The 18,255-nt window shown below is 42.7% G+C and overlaps 1 protein-coding gene across 5 annotated transcripts in view; it reads left to right on the plus strand.

The window, feature by feature from the left end:
- The first annotated feature begins 309 nt into the window (after window positions 1–309).
- The window catches only part of Dpp8 (dipeptidyl peptidase 8), a 53,807-nt gene continuing 35,861 nt past the window's right edge, over window positions 310–18,255 (plus strand). Inside the window, exons 1-7 of one of the 5 annotated variants that reach the window (XM_052712197.1) lie at window positions 310–481; window positions 2,825–2,958; window positions 4,970–5,242; window positions 8,424–8,536; window positions 9,552–9,725; window positions 12,081–12,249; window positions 17,376–17,486. In XM_052712197.1, coding sequence (XP_052568157.1) covers window positions 2,943–2,958; window positions 4,970–5,242; window positions 8,424–8,536; window positions 9,552–9,725; window positions 12,081–12,249; window positions 17,376–17,486 — 856 coding nt within the window. In that variant the 5' untranslated portion in view covers window positions 310–481; window positions 2,825–2,942. The other 4 variants (XM_052712162.1, XM_052712189.1, XM_052712170.1 and 1 more) reach the window with 4 other exon arrangements.

An 18,255-nucleotide genomic window follows, 5' to 3' on the forward strand; every position in this document is an offset into this window, starting at 1 on the left:
GGTGACAAGTGCCTGTACTTGCTAAGCCACCTCACCAGCCTGTAAACAGGGAGTTATCTACTTTGAGTTGGCAATGTAGATATGTTGACGGTATGATGGGGTGAATACTTGCTGATTCCTTCCTGCCTTCACCTTTTCTGGGTTTTTCTTCTGGTCGAGCAATCTACTTGACGCGCCTCCTCCGGCCGCTCGGTGGCGCTGTGGGGCCCGGTCGCGCGCAGTGGCGAGAGTCCTCCTTCTTGGTCCGGCCGCTAGCCTTCCCCCGTCGGAGGGCGGGGCTCCAGGAACCGGAAGTGCCGAGGCCTCTGCCGCCGTCTCGGTCGCCGCCGCCTTTAAGCCCCTTCGTCCGCCGCCTGGGTACCGCCGGTGCCGCCGCCGAGGAAGCTGCTGTGGCCCAGACGGGAGCGGAGGCGGCGCGGCATGAAGCGGCGTAGGCCCGCTCCATAGCGCGTCGGGACGGTTCGGGCGGGCCCGGGGGAAGGTGCAGTATCCGCCCGCTCTCCCTCCCCTGCGCCCGCGAGGCCGCGGTGCTCCGGCCGGCCGCCCTCGGGCCGCTCCCGTGGGGCAGAGCGGGTGGCTGGGCCCCGCTAGCCGGAAGAGGAAGCGCAGACTCGGATTGCGAGGCCGCCAACGTTCGCTAGGCGCCCCTGAACGCTGGCTGCTGGCTGCTGCCCGCTCGGACTCGCACGTCCGTTATCTTGATAGAGCCTGGCTCGGGTTGGGATGCCGGGGACGGTCCGGGCTTACGGAGGAGGAAACGGAAGTCTGCCAAGGCGAAGGGGTTCGCCTGAGGTCCGCCAGTGGCGGATGGGATTCGCCTCCGGACCCCGCTGCCTTTCCCCAGCCGGTGTTCCTTCCTCCCTCCTGCTTCACTCTAGATCCATTCCTCCGCGCTCACTGTCTCGCTGCCATTCTGTTCCACCCATCCATTCGCAGCAGGGTCCTTGCCCTTCCTGTCCAGCTTGCTCATCCTCTTTATACTAAGCCTTGGTGTTCTTGCTGTCCTTCCTTGCCACATTCCCTACCACACCCCTCCTCCTTCCTCATTCATAGCTTTCAAGCTCTTTGCCTCCGATAAACTTTCTCAGTTGTAGACGCCGAAGAGTGAAGTAGCTCGGCTCCAGTGAGGTGTGCAGAGTTTAGGCGACTGATTGGCCCTTACCGTAAAAACTATGGGATGCCATTTCAGGGGACCACACCCCAAGACTCCCAAAGCTCTTTTAACCCAACATACCAATCTTGGAGTGAGAGGCTTTGCACTTTGAGACGGTTTCTTGACTCAGTCTGTTGCTGCTATCTGGCATTATTTTTTACCCTCCTCTTGCCACATAGCTTTTCAAACCTTTCCATCACCTATGTGGAATGGGGAGCTTGGAGTCCAAACTATTAACAAATAAGATGTAATCACACACAATTCTAAGCTAGATTATCAACCAGCTTAGTGATTATTTTTCCAGAAAAGCTACCCATCTCACTTGAAAAAGAAGGCCAAAATGGGATGCCCTTAAAATGAATAGGGCATCTACCTTGTCAAGAATTCTAGCTGAGTATGGTGGTACATAGGTGTAACCCCAGCATTTGGGAAGGTGAGGCAAGAGGATGTTGAGTTCAAGGCCAGTCTTGGCTACAGAGTGAGACCGTGACAAATGAACACAATTTAGATGATTAAATTCAAGTTCCCTTTCTGCAAAAGAAAAACGAAAAAAAAAGCCTATAATGCACATTTTTTTACTGTACTGAATTTATTCTGTCACCAACTCAATATGACATCATATAAAAGGAACATAGGCGCATAGAAATAAATATCTTTGTGTATGTGTGTGTGCTTGCGGCTCTACACACACACACACACACACACACACACACACACACACACACACACGTCTTGGGGATCGTGTGGAAGTCGGAGGATAACTTTTGGGAGTCAGTCCTCCCACACTACACTTTGTTCAGACAGAGTCTCAATTGCTGCATACTCCAGGCTAGCTGACCCTCCAACCTGGGCCCATTCTATCTATTCCTTCCTTACCACATTAGGGATGCTGGGTTTACAGATTCGCCAACGCTTTCCTGGCTTTCAGGGGATCCTCAGGCTTCTGCCGCAAGTGCTTTTATCTTTTAAGCAATTCCCTGGCCCTAGAAATAAATGATATCTGCCACTCTCAAGGCTTTACAACTTGGCACCTCACATCTATTTTCAATTTATCATTATTTCCAATTGTGTGTGTGTGAGGGTATGTACATGTGAGTGCAGTTCCTGTAGAAACCAGAGGTGTTGGAGTCCCCCTTAGAACTGGTCTGAGGTGGTTGTGAACAGCCGGAAGTGGGTGCAGGGACCGAAGTTGGGGCCTCTGCACCAGCATTGCTTGCTCCTGACGGCTCCAGCCATCTCCAGCCCACTGAAGCAGTTTTTCAAGCCCTCCTATAATTTTCCCTTTAATGTGTCTGGGCATCAAGATTTACATTATTGTTAGGACTTAACTTCTCAATTTGAGCCGTGCATTTCTGGAAAAAGTAATTTTAGGGCTGGGCTTGTTAGCAAAGGTCTATAAATTCAGCACTCAGGAGGCTGAAGCAAGAGGACTGAGAATTCAAGACCTGCCTGGGATTTGAAAGACCTATCCAAAAAAAAAAAGTATTATATATATATCTGTATATTCATACACACAAACATGGTTTTGATAAATTGGAGACCCAAAATAATTCAGGCATTACATATTACACTAAAAGGAAATTATCAGTTAAATATCATTTGGGGATTTTTGGGCTTACTTTTTGGCCATATATGGTCTATTTTAATGATCAATCTCTTATCTGGAAGCAGGATTGGATGGTGAGAAAAGGAAAGATTCCTGTGAGAAGAGATCAGGATGAACGGAGAGATCTGTGTTTAAAGTTGGGCCAGGTGAAAATGATCTCTTTGAAAGTAGAGATCTGAGCAGATGAAAATACAACCAGGTAGGCACCAGGGAAGACCCACAGGTGAAGAGGTTGGTGGGGCAGTGAAATACATGCACTGTGCTGGGAATGGATTGGACCCTGTTTGAGAAAATTTAGGCCACGTGTTTTGAGAATGTATTTGTATATAGTGTCAGGGAATTCTGGAAATTAGTTACACATTTGTGCAAATTGCACAATGTCTATTGTAGAAAGGACAGAATAAATATTTGCTGTGAACAGAGTGGCAGAATGTCATTTGAACTATACAGTGTGTATATATGTGGAGACAAATAGCACAGTCCATTCAGAAATTTCCAGTTTTTAAATAGGGGCTGATGTAAGTTTTTACAAAGAAAGATTCTAAAGTTGGTAATGACTCCAGCTGAGCAATAAGGCTCTGGAAGTCTGTACTGAGCTGCTCTGTTCCTCGGCCTTGTACTTGTAAGGGATGGAGTGGAGATGGGATTTCACACATGAGAGAACTGAGTCAGATTAGTGTAGATTCTTTTAATTTTAGTTCCTTGCTCCATCAGAAAACTAGGTCCTTTGACATACTCTTGATTGAAAATAGGCCTCCACTAGCTTCAGGTTGGTCAACAGCCACCACTGCCACTTGATACTCTGAGTCCCGGTGGATCTAAAAGCTCAGTTCTCTGCTGGATTTTCATTAGTGGAGCCTTGGCTACCCAATGATGAGAGTTATCTGATATAACAGTATTTGGACTACTCTGCTTTGTCATTGTTCTATTAGAAGTGACAGTATCATGCACTGTGACAAGGAAAACGGTACCATGTCCCATGTGCACAGTTCAGTACTTTTGCATACCAGTAATACAAATTAGATGGACTGACTCACAGCCCACAACTTCCGGTAACTTGCTAGAGGGAAGGTAACTTCTTAGTGTGAATTGATGTTAACCTGCAAAGCTGAGCTTTAAAAGAACGACATCGTCTTAAATACACAGCCATGTATTGATTGTTGAAGTAGTTAATGATTATGTGAAACGCAGTTACCTAAGTAGTTTGCTTTCTTTTGTGGAACTGGGATTGAACTCACCACTGAGCTACATCTCTACATGGTTCTATGACAGCTTTTTTGTTGTGGTTAGTTTTCTCTGATACTCTGCTCATGTTAGTTTAAATATCAGAAAAGATCAAGGTGGAAAGTGTTATCTTCTGGGTTTGTAAAATAAGTACAATCAGTTCTCAAAGCTCTTAAATAATTATAGTGTTGAACTGGTAAATTGGGTTCGGACTTATAAAATGCTGATGTGAACGCCATATGTCTTCTTCATTAACTGCTTCAACTAATTAAAGCCACTTAAAGGTAGTATATTTTTCTTTTTTGAACAGGATAAAAGTTACATAATCAGGAAGGCTAGTCTTGCAATCATCAGTAAAACATTAAATACTTGATACTGTCTAGAGAAGAGCAAAAGGTTCAGAATGTATCAGTCTGTAAGTGTTTAGTTGTTTGGAGTCCTTCCCTGCAAGAGAAAACACTGTATTTCCTTAGGTTACTTCCCTAGTTATAAGTTCATTGTTTGTAGCAATGTTGTTACTATTCTAATTTGTTACACTTTAGAAACAGCAATCAGCATTTGTTAGAAGTGTTACTTTTTAAAATGCAAAAACACTTACCTCCCTTGGCACATAGCTTCGGTATTGACATGCTCTGGGGTGGAATGTAGCAGCCAACTGGCACATGGCCTGTTTCCTTCCAGTGTGGGAAAGGAAAAGGAATTTTGGCAAGAGATACTCAAAGGAGAGCCTTTTATAAAAAGTTCCTGGAGGGATTTATAGTCACTGTGAAATTGACATGACCTCAATTTTTAAAAAATCTTTTTGGAACTGAGCACAGAGGTGGGGGTGGGGGACACCACTATTGCTTTTCTTATTAGGTTTCATTGCAGCTGTGTTGAAAGGCTTGTTACTTACTTACTTGTTTGTTTGGGGTTTTGGCCCTGTCATTGTGATAATGTAACAGAAGACACCCCTGTGAATGGCTTCTTGTATTGTGTTTTCCCAGGAAAATGCAACATGGCAGCAGCAATGGAAACAGAACAGCTGGGTGTTGAGATATTTGAAACTGCAGAGTGTGAGGAGGGAACTATTGAATCACAGGATCGACCTAAACTGGAGCCGTTTTATGTCGAACGATATTCTTGGAGTCAACTAAAAAAGCTGCTTGCTGATACCAGAAAATATCATGGCTACATGATGGCTAAGGCACCTCATGATTTTATGTTTGTGAAGAGGACGGATCCAGATGGTCCTCACTCAGACAGGGTCTATTATCTTGGTGAGTATGAAGTTGCACTTTCAGAGAGGAGGCATTTTCTCAAGTCAGGACTAACTATAATTCAGACTCAATTTCAGTAGTAAGCAAATATGAGGCTCGTTTCCTTTAAAGGAAAAAAAATCACTTTTAATTTGAAGAACTTCTGTTCAGTGGATATATTAATTTTGATTCATCTCATTAGCTATATTTTTACTTACAGGCAGCAGATAGTTGACCATGATCTTTTTGACCAAGTCAAATTTAAGCCAAGAATTGATTCTTCCTAAAGCTAGTTTGAAATGCCTTTCCTTGAGAATGGTCAAATGAGGACAAACTGTCGACCCTTTAGCATGTTTCCATCCTTAGCAGCTGCAGCTTTCATCATTTTAAACCAAGCCTCGGTCTCTTCTTCCCGAGTCCATTTATCCCATGTTTAAGATCTGTCTAAATTACAAAAAAAAAAAAAAAAAAAAAGCCGGGCGGTGGTGACGCACGCCTTTAATCCCAGCACTCGGGAGGCAGAGCCAGGCGGATCTCTGTGAGTTCGAGGCCAGCCTGGACTACCAAGTGAGTCCCAGGAAAGGCACAAAGCTACACAGAGAAACCCTGTCTCGAAAAACCAAAAAAAAAAAAAAAGATCTGTCTAAATTAAATATAGTAGTCCACTGTTTTAATGGTTTTCCTTTTTTTGTGCTGGAGATTGAACTCAAGGCACTGTGCATGTTAAGAACACATCCCACCACTGAGTTACACAATAGCCTCTTTGAGCATTCACTCCCTCCCCCCATTTTGCCTCCTGTATGTTGTAATTACAGATGTGTGTCATTATGTCCAGCTCCTAATTCTCTTTCTTTTTAAAAAATTTAATTAAATTTATTTGTGTGTGTGCGTGCACACATGTGCATGTACATACCACAGCCCTCATGTGGACGTTGAGGACTCCTGTGGGAGTTAGTTCTGTCCTTCTACCATGAGGCTCTCAAAACAATGGAACTCAAATCGTCTGGCTTGGCAGCAGGTGCCTTTCCCTCCTGAGTCATCTGGATGACCTCTCCTAAATTACTTTTCTATTTTAAAAATAGGTTCCCACTGGATGTGGTGGTACACTCTAATGTCAGCACACAGAAGAGACTTCCGCAGGAGGTTCACAAGTTCAAAGGCAGCCTGGGCTACAAATAACAGGTCCCTGCCTCAAAAGAAGTCCCCTCCTTCCGAGTTGCTGCCCATTAAGTTTCAGCCATTCATTAGCATTACGTGTGTGTGAGACATTTTCTAGGGAGTCCACAGCATGATTGAAGATTGGTTCTTTTTAACTTTCAGAATATTCTAGTATATAATCATATACTAGATACATTGAACTTCACCAGGCCCCTCATAATGAATCCCCCACTGTGTGTGTGTGTGTGTGTGTGTGTGTGTGTGAGAGAGAGAGAGAGAGAGAGAGAGAGAGAGAGAGAGAGAGAGAGAGAGAACGGGGCTGATCATCTACTTTTAACGAAAAGTCGAGGCAGTAACTGTCATTGTATTAGTCATTCCTGAAAGTGGAATTGCTTGAACCAAGTGTATATTCTGAATTTTTATTGATACTGCTGAATGTCTCCTATAAAGAGGCTGTAGAGTTTATATTTCCATAAACATTGTCTCTATAAGATCTCTAACTCACTGTGTAACAGATGCTGGCCTTGAACTCCTGACCCTCCTGCCTCCACCTCCCACATACTGAAATCACAGTGAAACACCACCATACCAGTTATGATACTTTTTTTTTTTTTTTAAATCAGGGTCTCACTATGCAGACCTTGTGAGACCAGGCCAGGTCTCACCTGGCTGGCCTTGAACTGAAGGTGAAGAGATCTGCCTGTTTCTTCCTCCTCCTCCCAAGTGCGAGGATTAAAGGCATGTGCTACCACACCAGCCCAATTGTGGATCTTTTTTGTTTTTCTCTTTCTCTGTGTAGCCCTGGCTGTCCTGGAACTCATTCTGTAGACCAGGCTGGCCTCAAACTCGGAGATCTGCCTGCTTCTGCCTCCCAAGTGCTGGGATTAAAGGTGTGAGCTACTACCACCCAGCTACTATACTTTTATTTGATACTCCAAAGATATTGTACAATCACTTTATAATGGAAAAAAAACTGGAATTAAGTTGAATTTTTTTTTGTTTCTAAGTACAATTTAGATAATTAAGAAAATAAAGTTAAGAAAGAAATTTTCTAATCTGGAAATCTCATCTATTATTTACCAAAACTAACAGCAAAATAATTCTTATGTTGTCTTATATGCTTTGATAAGTTTTGTCTTTAGATGAACTAAGATATGAATATCAAGGCTGGAGCAATGACTCAGTTATCTGACTTAAGTAAGGTTAGGAGTACTTGCTGCTTTTCTGTAGAACCCAGGTTCAGTTCATAGTACCCACATCATCAGGTGCCTCACACCCTCCTATAAGCTCCAGAGATTGTTGAGCACCTTCACACATATGGTACACATTTATGCATACACGCATGCATGAGTGTGTGCCCACATGCTCATACACACACATATAAAAATCTTAAAAAAAGTTTAATATCAGCGCGAAGCATTTTTTTGTGACACTTTGGGAAGTATGGTTTTTTTTTTTTTTTTTTTTTTTTTGGTTTTTCGAGACAGGGTTTCTCTGTGTGGCCTTGAACTCACAGAGATCCGCCTGGCTCTGCCTCCCGAGTGCTGGGATTAAAGGCATGCGCCACCACCGCCCGGCGGGAAGTATGTTTTTATGTTTACCTCTTGCCTAGTTTTTTGACTGTCCATCTGCGCAAACTGGCCTCTCACAGTCCTGCATTCGTGAGAGCTGAGACTGTAGACGTGTGCCCTGACACCATAGAACCTTTGTGAGCTGGTTGTTCTTTTCCTTACTTAGTGTTTTTGAGACAAGGTTTCACTTAGCCCAGGCTGGCCTCAAACTCCAGATTCTCCGGCCTCTACCTCCTGAGCTCTGGGACTGCAGATGTTTGCTGCCATGCCCAGCTTGAAACATTGCTTATATTCAAGAAAATTTCCAAGGCATAAAACATGTGCACACCCTACTTAATAACATTATTTTGGTTCCTGTGGAATGGAAAACATTGTAATGTATAGAAGATGTTATGTATTTGTGACTGTTGTTGTAATGAGGACAGTATTACAAAATGGTAATACGTTGTGGGTTTGTTTTTCCCCCCTTGTAGCCATGTCTGGTGAGAACAGAGAAAATACACTATTTTATTCTGAAATCCCTAAAACCATCAACAGAGCAGCAGTCTTAATGCTTTCTTGGAAGCCTCTTTTGGACCTTTTTCAGGTTGGAACAAATATTCTTCTTTCTATGATTTAGTATATATTTCTTCATTTATTTCAGGGCAAAAATTTTTCTAGGCCTTGAATGAAAAAGAATTAAAATATTTCATTACTTTTACATGTGTGAACTTTAAATTAACCAGTTCTCTGTATCTAAAACCATAGGATATTACAATTCAAGTTTTTGGTGTTTTGTTTCATTTATTTTAAACATTTTAGATTCCTTTTAGTTTTGGGGAATGAATGCTTGCCTGTATGTATGTCTGTACCATGTGCATGATTGGTACCATAGGTGGCAGAAGATGGCGTTGGACCCTTGGAACTGGAGTTACAGATAGTGTGAGCCATCTGATATGGGTATTGGGAATCAAACTCAGGTCCTGGAAGAACAACAAAAGTTCTTAAACACTGAGCCATCTCTCCAGCCCTATTTTGTTTGTTTTTTGAGACAAGGTCTCGCTGTATATCCCTGGCTGGCCTTAAAGCTCCCTATATAAACCAGGTTGGCCTCAAACTTCTGGTAATCCTCTCATCTCTGCCTTCTGAAACTTGGTACACGCCTGTAATCCCAGTACTTGGGAGGTATGGAGGTAGAAAGGTCAGAAGATCAAGAGTTTGAGGCTAGCCAGTACCCCACCACACACACTCACAACAGTCTATTCTCTTGGCTTGCCTAGAGTATGCTGGCTGCTATGTTCAGTCCCTACCAAAGTAGCTGGAGAGATCCCTGCTCTACAACTAACTGTATGCAAAACTACTGAATTATGCTTAGACTGTTGGGGGCCTTGACTACTAAGATGATGGATTTTATTCTTGTTTTCTAATGTATGCAATAGTGATTAAATGGTTCTTCACTCAAAATTTCAGGAGAGTTTCTGAAATTAATCTGCTTAGAGTAGCTGGTAACTTCTGGGTCATTCAGGGCACAGACTTAAGCACTGGAGGGATGCTAGAGTTCCAGCGAGTTGCGACGACCAGTTCTCAGAGGACTGGGATGGATGACTTTCCTTTTGTCTTAGGCGACACTAGACTATGGGATGTATTCTCGAGAGGAAGAGCTCCTCAGAGAAAGAAAGCGCATTGGAACCGTGGGAATCGCAGCTTACGATTATCACCCCGGAAGTGGAACGTTCTTGTTTCAAGCTGGTAGTGGAATTTACCATATCAAAGATGGAGGCCCACATGGATTTACGGTAAGTTGCAGTTACTGTGTGTTAACTGTTTTAGGGTCCTAAAGAGAATTTGTACCCAAATCAGAAAGGAAATTAGCAAGTAAACCAAAAGAGTCAGTTTAATCACCAGCTAAGAAATTAATACTAATTTTTAATTTTTTTTTTTTTTTTTTTTTTGGTTTTTCGAGACAGGGTTTCTCTGTGTAGCTTTGCGCCTTACCTGGAACTCACTCTGTAGCCCAGGCTGGCCTCGAACTCAGAGAGATTCGCCTGCCTCTGCCTCCCGAGTGCTGGGATTAAAGGCGTGCGCCACCACCGCCCGGCAAAAAAAAAAAAAAAATTAAAAAGGCTGGTAGTTTTCCCAATGACATAAAAGATACAATTTTTTAAACTTTTGTTTTATTTCTCAGGTTACTGTCTGGGGGAGAGGTATGTGAGTGCAGGTGCTCTCAGAGGCTAGAGTTGTAGGTTCCCTGGGCTGGAGTTGCAGGCAGTTGTGAGCTGTCTGACGTGCATTCTGGGAATTGAACAAGGGTCCTCAGTGTATGCTCTTCAGCCCCAAGATACAAGTTTTAAAATGCTCAAAATCTTTTCTATGTTGGGAGATACAGAAAATAGCATTAATTACCATTTTCTTTAAGTGCTGAGGGAGATTTTGAAAGATACTATCACAAGGTGTTTTATTTTTTGGTTTCTCTAAGTATTTTAATAAATTTTAATATTAAGCTAATTATTTTAATAAATGAATTTATATTTGGTTTTATTCTAAGTAGTTCTTTATGAACTATTGGAGCTATTCTTTTGGTAGAACTATATTGGTGTTAGCTATCATTACATTAAAATTTTTGGGAAGGGCTAGAGAGATGGCTTAGTGATTTAAGAGCACCAGATGTTCTTTTAGAGGGCCCAAGTTCAATTCCCAGAACCCACATGACAGCTCACAGTTGTGTGTAACCCTAGTTTCAGGGGATATAATGCTCATTTCTGGCCTCTTCCAGCACCAGACACATGTTTGGTACACAGACATGTGTGCAGACAACACACCCATAAACATAAATGAAAATAAAACTTTTCAAAAAGTTAATTTTCCATTTATTTATTTATTTAGTGTGTATGCATGCATGCCACAGGGTATGTGTATAGGTCAGAGGACAACTTGTAGTACTCTGTTCTCTTTTTCCACCATGTAGGACCCAGGGATTGAACTCAGGTTGTTGGTCTTAGCAGCAGGAGTTCTTTACCTGCTGAGCCATCTTGCCACGCATGCCTCATTACATTTTTTTTTTTAATGAGCAAACTTACTTGTATTGGTAAAATTAATTTTTAAATGTTTAATGATTTGTTCAAAATTGTATTCAACAAGAGCTGGGCGGTGGTGGGGCATGCCTTTAATCCCAGCACTCAGGAGGCAGAGCCAAGTGGATCTCTGTGAGTTTGAGGCCAGCCTGATCTACAGAGTGAGATCCAGGACAGACATCAAAACTACACAGAGAAACCCTATCTCGGGAAACCAAAAAAAAAAAAAAAAAGAAAGAAAAAAGAAAGAAAGAAAGGAAATATTCAACAAGCTAGGCATAGTGGCACATCCCCTTAATCCCAGCACTCAGGAGGCAGAAGCAGGTGGATCTCTGTGAGTTCAAGGTCAGCCTGGTCTACTTAGTGAGTTCCAGACTAGCCAAGGGCTATAGTGACTCTGTCTCAAAAAAAAAAAAAAAAAGGTTCAAGCAGGGTGGAGGTGGTAAAGCACACTTTTAGTTTCAGCACTCGGGGAGGCAGACGGAACTCAGAGTTTGAGCCCAGCCTGGTCTACAGAGTGAGTTTCAGGACAGCCAAGGCTACACAGGGAAACCCTGTCTTGAAAAACAAAACAAAAACAAAAACAAAAATTTAAAAAGTTCAACAGATAATAATTACTCCATTAAAGAAGCTGAGCAGCAAACTTCATGAAATACTGTTACATTGTCTTGGTGTGTAATACAGTGTTTATTATCTGTCACCCTTAGCTCTTCCATTCATCATCTAAAAAAGAGTTCTTAGTAAGTGAAGCCAATTGAAAGTATATTTTTCCTGGGATGCAGCTGTAATGGACATTTTAGTTAGAAATGCCATCTGTCTTACAGGAAAAAAATATGGAAAACAAATTTCTATTTGTCGCCGGGCGGTGGTGGCGCACGCCTTTAATCCCAGCACTTGGGAGGCAGAGCCAGGTGGATCTCTGTGAGTTCGAGGCCAGCCTGGTCTCCAAAGCGAGTTCCAGGAAAGGCGCAAAGCTAGACAGAGAAACCCTGTCTCGAAAAAACCAAAAAAAAAACCAAAAAAACAAATTTCTATTTGTCAACCTGTTAGCTTACCTTAAAATGTTGTTTACTTTTCTAGCAACAACCTTTACGGCCCAATTTAGTGGAAACTAGTTGTCCCAATATACGGATGGATCCCAAATTATGCCCTGCTGATCCAGACTGGATAGCTTTCATTCACAGCAACGATATCTGGATATCAAACCTCGTAACCAGGGAAGAACGGAGGATCACCTATGTGCACAATGGTAAGACAGAGATCTTCAGCCTGGCTTTGCTGATACATATGTGGAAAGCTGATTTTCATTTTACTTCCATTTTGAAATTAAAGCAAACTCGGTGATCTTTATCTTTTTTTAAGATTTTATTTAATTTTTTTTTAAATTTTATGTGCATAGTGTTTTGTCTGCATTCATGTCTGTGTTAGGGTGTTGGGTCCCCTGGAACTGTAGCTATAGACAGCTGTGAGCTGCCATGTGAGTGCTGGGAATTGAACTCAGGTCCTCTGGAAGAACAGCCAGTGCCCCTAACCACCAAGACATCTTGCTAGCTCCGTGATCTTTATTTTTAAGTTCAGGTATTTAAAAATTGAAAGGTAAGGAGAAGGACAGAGAATACATGGTTCATATCCCTTAGATAATGCCACTCTCTTCTCAGCCATTTTCAAGTACCACAGTGCATCTCTGCTATGCTTATTCTTTTAGCCTAGGACTGCTACCAGTTCCCCAAGCCTTTCTCATTAAGTGAAATTTTAATTAAGAAAATTAGACTTGGCGGGCGGTGGTGGCGCACGCCTTTAATCCCAGCACTCAGGAGGCAGAGGCAGGTGGATCTCTGTGAGTTCAAGGCCAGCCTGGTCTACAAAGTGAGTTCCAGGGAAGATTCCAAAGCTACACAGAGAAACCTTGTCTCAAAAAAACCAAAAAAAAAAATTAGACTTGCTTGACGATACAAACAGAAAAACCAGTTACACATTATCAGAAACTGCCTGAAAAACAGTCTCCCCATTTTGGAGAGTCTATTTAGCTACTGTTCTAATTGGAAAAATCAGAATGTAGAAGAACCATGGGCATTGTGGAAGTATTTAAGTAGGCTTTGTTGAGTGGCAAACGGGGTCTGAGGCAATAGGAATACAGGTTCAGTGCTGTCTCAGAAAACAACAGCCAGGCACAGTGGTGCCTTTAATCCCAGCACTCAGGAGGCAGAGGCAGGTGGGTCTCTGAGTTTGAGGCCAGCCTGGTCTACAGAGTGAGTTCCAGGACAGCCAGGGCTACACAGAAAAACTGTCTCAAAAAAACAAAACCAAAAAGTTTCAAAAGGTAGACTTGAGTTTGTCATAGATTGTTGGACTGAGTTCATAAGGAAGAAGTGATGTATGGGAATGAAGGCCTTCCTGTAGCTCCCTGCCATCGTCTCCATCCTCACCATCTCTGGCACTGCTGGGTCATTTGCTGTGCACCTCATTCATATATTATGTGCAGTTAGGCCTGTGATAGCTGTGTTTGTAATGTTCACATGCAGACATTTTGTGATATTATTATTGGTCGTTCCCTAAGCAATGTAGTGTAATAACTGTTTACATTGTCTCCAGTGTAAGTAAGTAATATCATTAAAGTCTACCTGAGGGCACTTGCGTTCTGTGGAAACACTGTGTTGTTTTATGGAAAGAGACTTAAGCATTTGCAGCTTGTGGTATTTGGACAGGATCTTAAGGGAACGAATCTTTAAGTGATTCTAAAGGAGAACTGTGGCAAGGGTACGGATTGAATAAGGTGCTGCAGGCCATCAAGCAGCTAAATAAACAATAACGGCAATACAGAGGAGATCAGACGTGGAGGGCTCTAGAGCAAGCACCAAGAGAAGCCGTGGTTGGGGAAGACCTCCCAGATCAACGTAACTGACCTTCAGTGATGTCTCTATGTTAGCAAAGTGTTCCAGAAAGGGAACTGTGTGAGAAAGGTCTTACTCTGAAAGGTGCTGTGGCCTTTGTGAGGAGCTAGAAGTGCTCAGTTGTCCAGTACTGGGGAGGCGGCGGGGTGTGTGTGTGTGTGTGTGTGTGTGTGTGTGTGTGTGTGTGTGTATGTGAATGGAGGAGTCTTCAGCAGTCGAGCTGGTGGTTATAGCTGTACTGGACGTAAGGATTTGGATGCATGACACCAAAGCTTGGCAGCTGCCATCACTGGAATCACAGGTGTGTTGAGAATTGAAGCCCTTTTCATCCTGTCAGCAAACCCTGAACACTTCCTACCACTTGTGTATTCGAGACTGGGACTGCAAAGCTCCCATAAAAACTGCTACGAGAGCCCGGCGGTGGGGGCGCACACCTTTAATCCCAGCACTCGGGAGGCAGAGCCAGGCGGATCTCTGTGAGTTCTAGGCCAGCCTGGGCTACAGAGTGAGATCCAGGACAGGCACCAAAGCCATACAGAGAAACCCTGTCTCGAAAAACCAAAAAAAAAAAAAAAAAAAAAAGAAAAAAAATGTCACAAATAGGCATTTTAAAGTCTTTTTTTGAGACAGACTCTCTTTTTCTCTTTGTAGCCCTAGTTGTCTCACAAGTCATCGTGTGGACCAGGCTGGCCTTGAATTCTAGAGATCTGCCTGCTTCTGCCTCCCAAGTTTGCTGGTATTAAAGATGTGTACCACTGTGCCTGGCTTGCTTTCTTTTGTAAAATTGTTTCCCACAGAGAATTTGTAACGATTGGCAGAATTTAAAGTAGAATGTGCTGGAATTCTAGAGGATGTTATAGTTTTTACTCTTCTCTTTACTATTCATGTAGGTATGTGGTAAATTTATTATTTCTAGTATAAGAGCCCAGGCAGAGAATACAGAATAATACAGAACCAGGCTATCTGAGTGTTATCTACCATTCATTAATTCTGACCTCATCAAATTAATTAATGTACCACTTGGTTTCTACATATGTAAAAATATGAATCAACTTGGTATAACCACAGGATTTTCAGAAGGCCTTAATAAGTTAATTTTTATGCAGTGTTTAGAATTGTGACTGAAACATCACAAGGGCTGTGAATTGTCTGTTTAGATAGAAAGGGATGGAGGAAGGGACATGCCAGCCAGTGTGTTGTGATGAAAGCCTAGAAAGGGAGTGATCTGTCAGGGTGTGTGTGTGTTTATCTCTGCTCAGTGTGATGGAGGAATTTAGAAGTACTGGTTCCTGCCCCCAGTTACCCTCTGCTGGAAAGACAAGGCAATACCAGTTATCCAGTTAATAAGTAACTTGTAGTAAGTAGCAGGGATACAAACCAGTGCTACCTGTCCTCACATCTAAAGGAGAACAGAAGAGAGAGCAAGTTGGAGATGTAGTTTACAGTAATTGAAGGATTCAAGCACTCCTCTTGACTCTTGTACTAATTCCTTGTTTCAGAAAGCTCTGGACACATTGTTGTCATTAGCTTGGTGCTGAAACTCATTTGGTGGCAGAACCTGACCTGAACTGGCTTGAGAGTATTTATAACATTTGTCCCGCTCAGCATGCCTGCCTTCAGTTTGCTTCTGGGATGCTGGGATTAGATTACAGTTTACCTGGCTGTGCTGCTGCTGCTGATACATAATACATCATAGATGTGCACTGTGTGAAGAGTCTCAGAATTCCAAATACTTGACTTGGTTTTTGGATAAGGTTCTTATTGTACATTCGTCTCACACTGTAGAATACAAATGATCAAAAATGGTAAACTAAAGCCGTGTATAATGGCACATACCTTTAATCCCAGCACTTGGGAGACAGAGGTAGGCAGATCAAGGCCAGCCTGGTCTGTAGAGTGAGTTCAAGGACAGCCAGGGCTACACAGAGAAACCCAGTCTTGAAAAAAATTATAAAATAAAGAAAAAGAAAGAAAATAAAATTAAATCTTACCTGTGCTGGGCACAGTAGTGTATGCCTATAGTCCAAGCACATAGGAGACTAAAGTAGGAGGATTGCTTGGAGTTTAAGACTAGCCTGAGCAGCATAGCAAGACCCTGTCTCTAACAAAAGAAAATAAAGCCGGGCAGTGGTGGCGCATGCCCTTATCCCAGCACTTGGGAGGCAGAGCCAAGTTGATTTCTGTGAGTTCGAGGCCAGCCTGGTCTACAGAGCGAGATCCAGGAAAGGTGCAAAGCCACACAGAGAAACCCTGTCTCAAAAAACAAAAAAAAGAAAGAAAATAAAATCATAATGATATATCACTGCTCACCAAGTAAACAAGCAAAAGTGAGAAAGATTGAGAATGCCTACTGTTGGTAAGAGTGTAAAATAATAGAAATGCATCCCCACAAGGTAAAACACACTCCACTAACCAGCCACTCTACTCCAAGAGCCACTCCACTCCAAGATATTCACTCCAAAGAAATGAAAGCACATGTCCATGGAAATTATTGTGCAAGAATAAATGTTCGCATCATCTGTATTCACAGTAACATGTCAGCCCACTTGTCAGCAGAATGGATGAAAAATCCACAACATCACTCCACATGGGCCTACACCTCAGGAGGTAGAGGCAGGCCAGTCTCTGAGATGAAGGCTAGCTTGGTCTGCATAGTGAATTCTAGGCCAGCCTCGGCCTGTCACATAGCAAGACTCTGTCTGTTTTAGTTACTGTTCTACAACAACAACATGGTGAGGAGACACCATGACCAAGGCAACTTAGAAAAGGAAGCACTTAATTTAGGAACTTGCTTATAGTTACAGAGGGTTAGTCCATGGTTAACATGGCAGGGAGTGTGGGGGCAGGCAAGCAGAGAGAGACTGGGCCTGGCATGGGCTTTTGAAACCTTCAAGCCCAACCCCAGTGACACTCCTTCTCCAATAAGACCACACCCCCTCATCCTTCCAGACAGTTCCACTAACTGGGGACCAAGCATTCAAACAAACATATGAGCCTGTGGGGACCATTTTTACTCAAACCACCCCACAACAACACCCCCAAAACAAAAAATCCATATTATCAATGGACTATTACTTAGCAGACAGGACTAAGTACTGGCAAGTGTCAAAGCATTGATGATTCTCAAAAACAAGCCACGTTCAAATTACACTGTAAACATTTTACCATGATACAAAAATCTTACATAATAATGACTTTGTGATTTGTTTAGGTGGTTATTGGTGCTAAGGGTACAAAAGCCAAGCATATTCCAAGCTCTACCATTGACATGCCACAGTAGAGTGCGACTAATTGCCCAAGGTCATGCAATAGGTAATTGGTGAGGCCCAGATTGGAATTCGATCTGTTTGGCTCCACAGTTGACCACTACAATCAACTACCTTTCTTTAGGAGTGACAGAATCATTTTGCTTTGTCCTATTGTAAAAAATAAAATTAAATTAAAAAGAGTTTGGGGGATAATTTTGCCTTTTTTGTTTGTTCAGAGCTAGCCAACATGGAAGAGGATCCCAGATCAGCTGGAGTTGCTACCTTTGTTCTTCAAGAAGAATTTGATAGATATTCTGGCTACTGGTGGTGTCCACAAGCTGAAAGAAGTAAGCGAGTTCAAAGTAGTGTGTTACAGGTTACTTTAAGTATAAGGTTTTGACTGTCGATTGGCTGAGTGTACAGAGCATAAAGCTGGGACAGTAAATGAAAAGTGATGAAGATTAGGCTGCACTTGTAGCTATTTAGAAAATATAGGCCTTATCCTCCACTTTGATTCTAGTAGAGACAATTACAGTCTGCCTCAGTACCTCAGGTGCTGCTTGCCAGTTTTTCAGCTGGAAAGCAGCATTATGACAAGATCCACACTAATGACTTGCTTTTAAACATATGTGATTGAGGCCGGGTGTGGTGGTGCACGCCTTTAATCCCAGCACTCGGGAGGCAGAGCCAGGCGGATCTCTGTGAGTTCGAGGCCAGCCTGGGCTACCAAGTGAGTTCCAGGAGAGGCGCAAAGCTACACAGAGAAACCCTGTCTCGAAAAACCAAAAAAAAAAAAAAAAAAAAAAAAAAACCAAACCAAACCAAACAAAACAAAACATATGTGATTGATAGCAGCTGGAGAGATGGCTCAGAGGTTAAGAGCACTGGCTGTTCTTCCCGAGGTCATGAGTTCAATTCCCAACAACCACATGGTAGCTCATAACCATCTGTAATGGGATCTGGTGCCCTCTTCTGGAGTGCAGGCATACATGAAGGCAGAATACTGTATACATAATAAATAAATACATCTTTAAAAAAAAAAAAATATGTGCTTGAGTAGCAGCTGCCTGAACAGATGAGTATGTGCAAATGAGTAACTTGAGACACTTAAAGCAG

This window comes from Peromyscus californicus, unplaced genomic scaffold, assembly GCF_007827085.1.
Source record: "Peromyscus californicus insignis strain IS unplaced genomic scaffold, ASM782708v3 Scaffold_11__1_contigs__length_118956290, whole genome shotgun sequence".
In the NCBI taxonomy this organism is placed as follows: domain Eukaryota; kingdom Metazoa; phylum Chordata; class Mammalia; order Rodentia; family Cricetidae; genus Peromyscus; species Peromyscus californicus.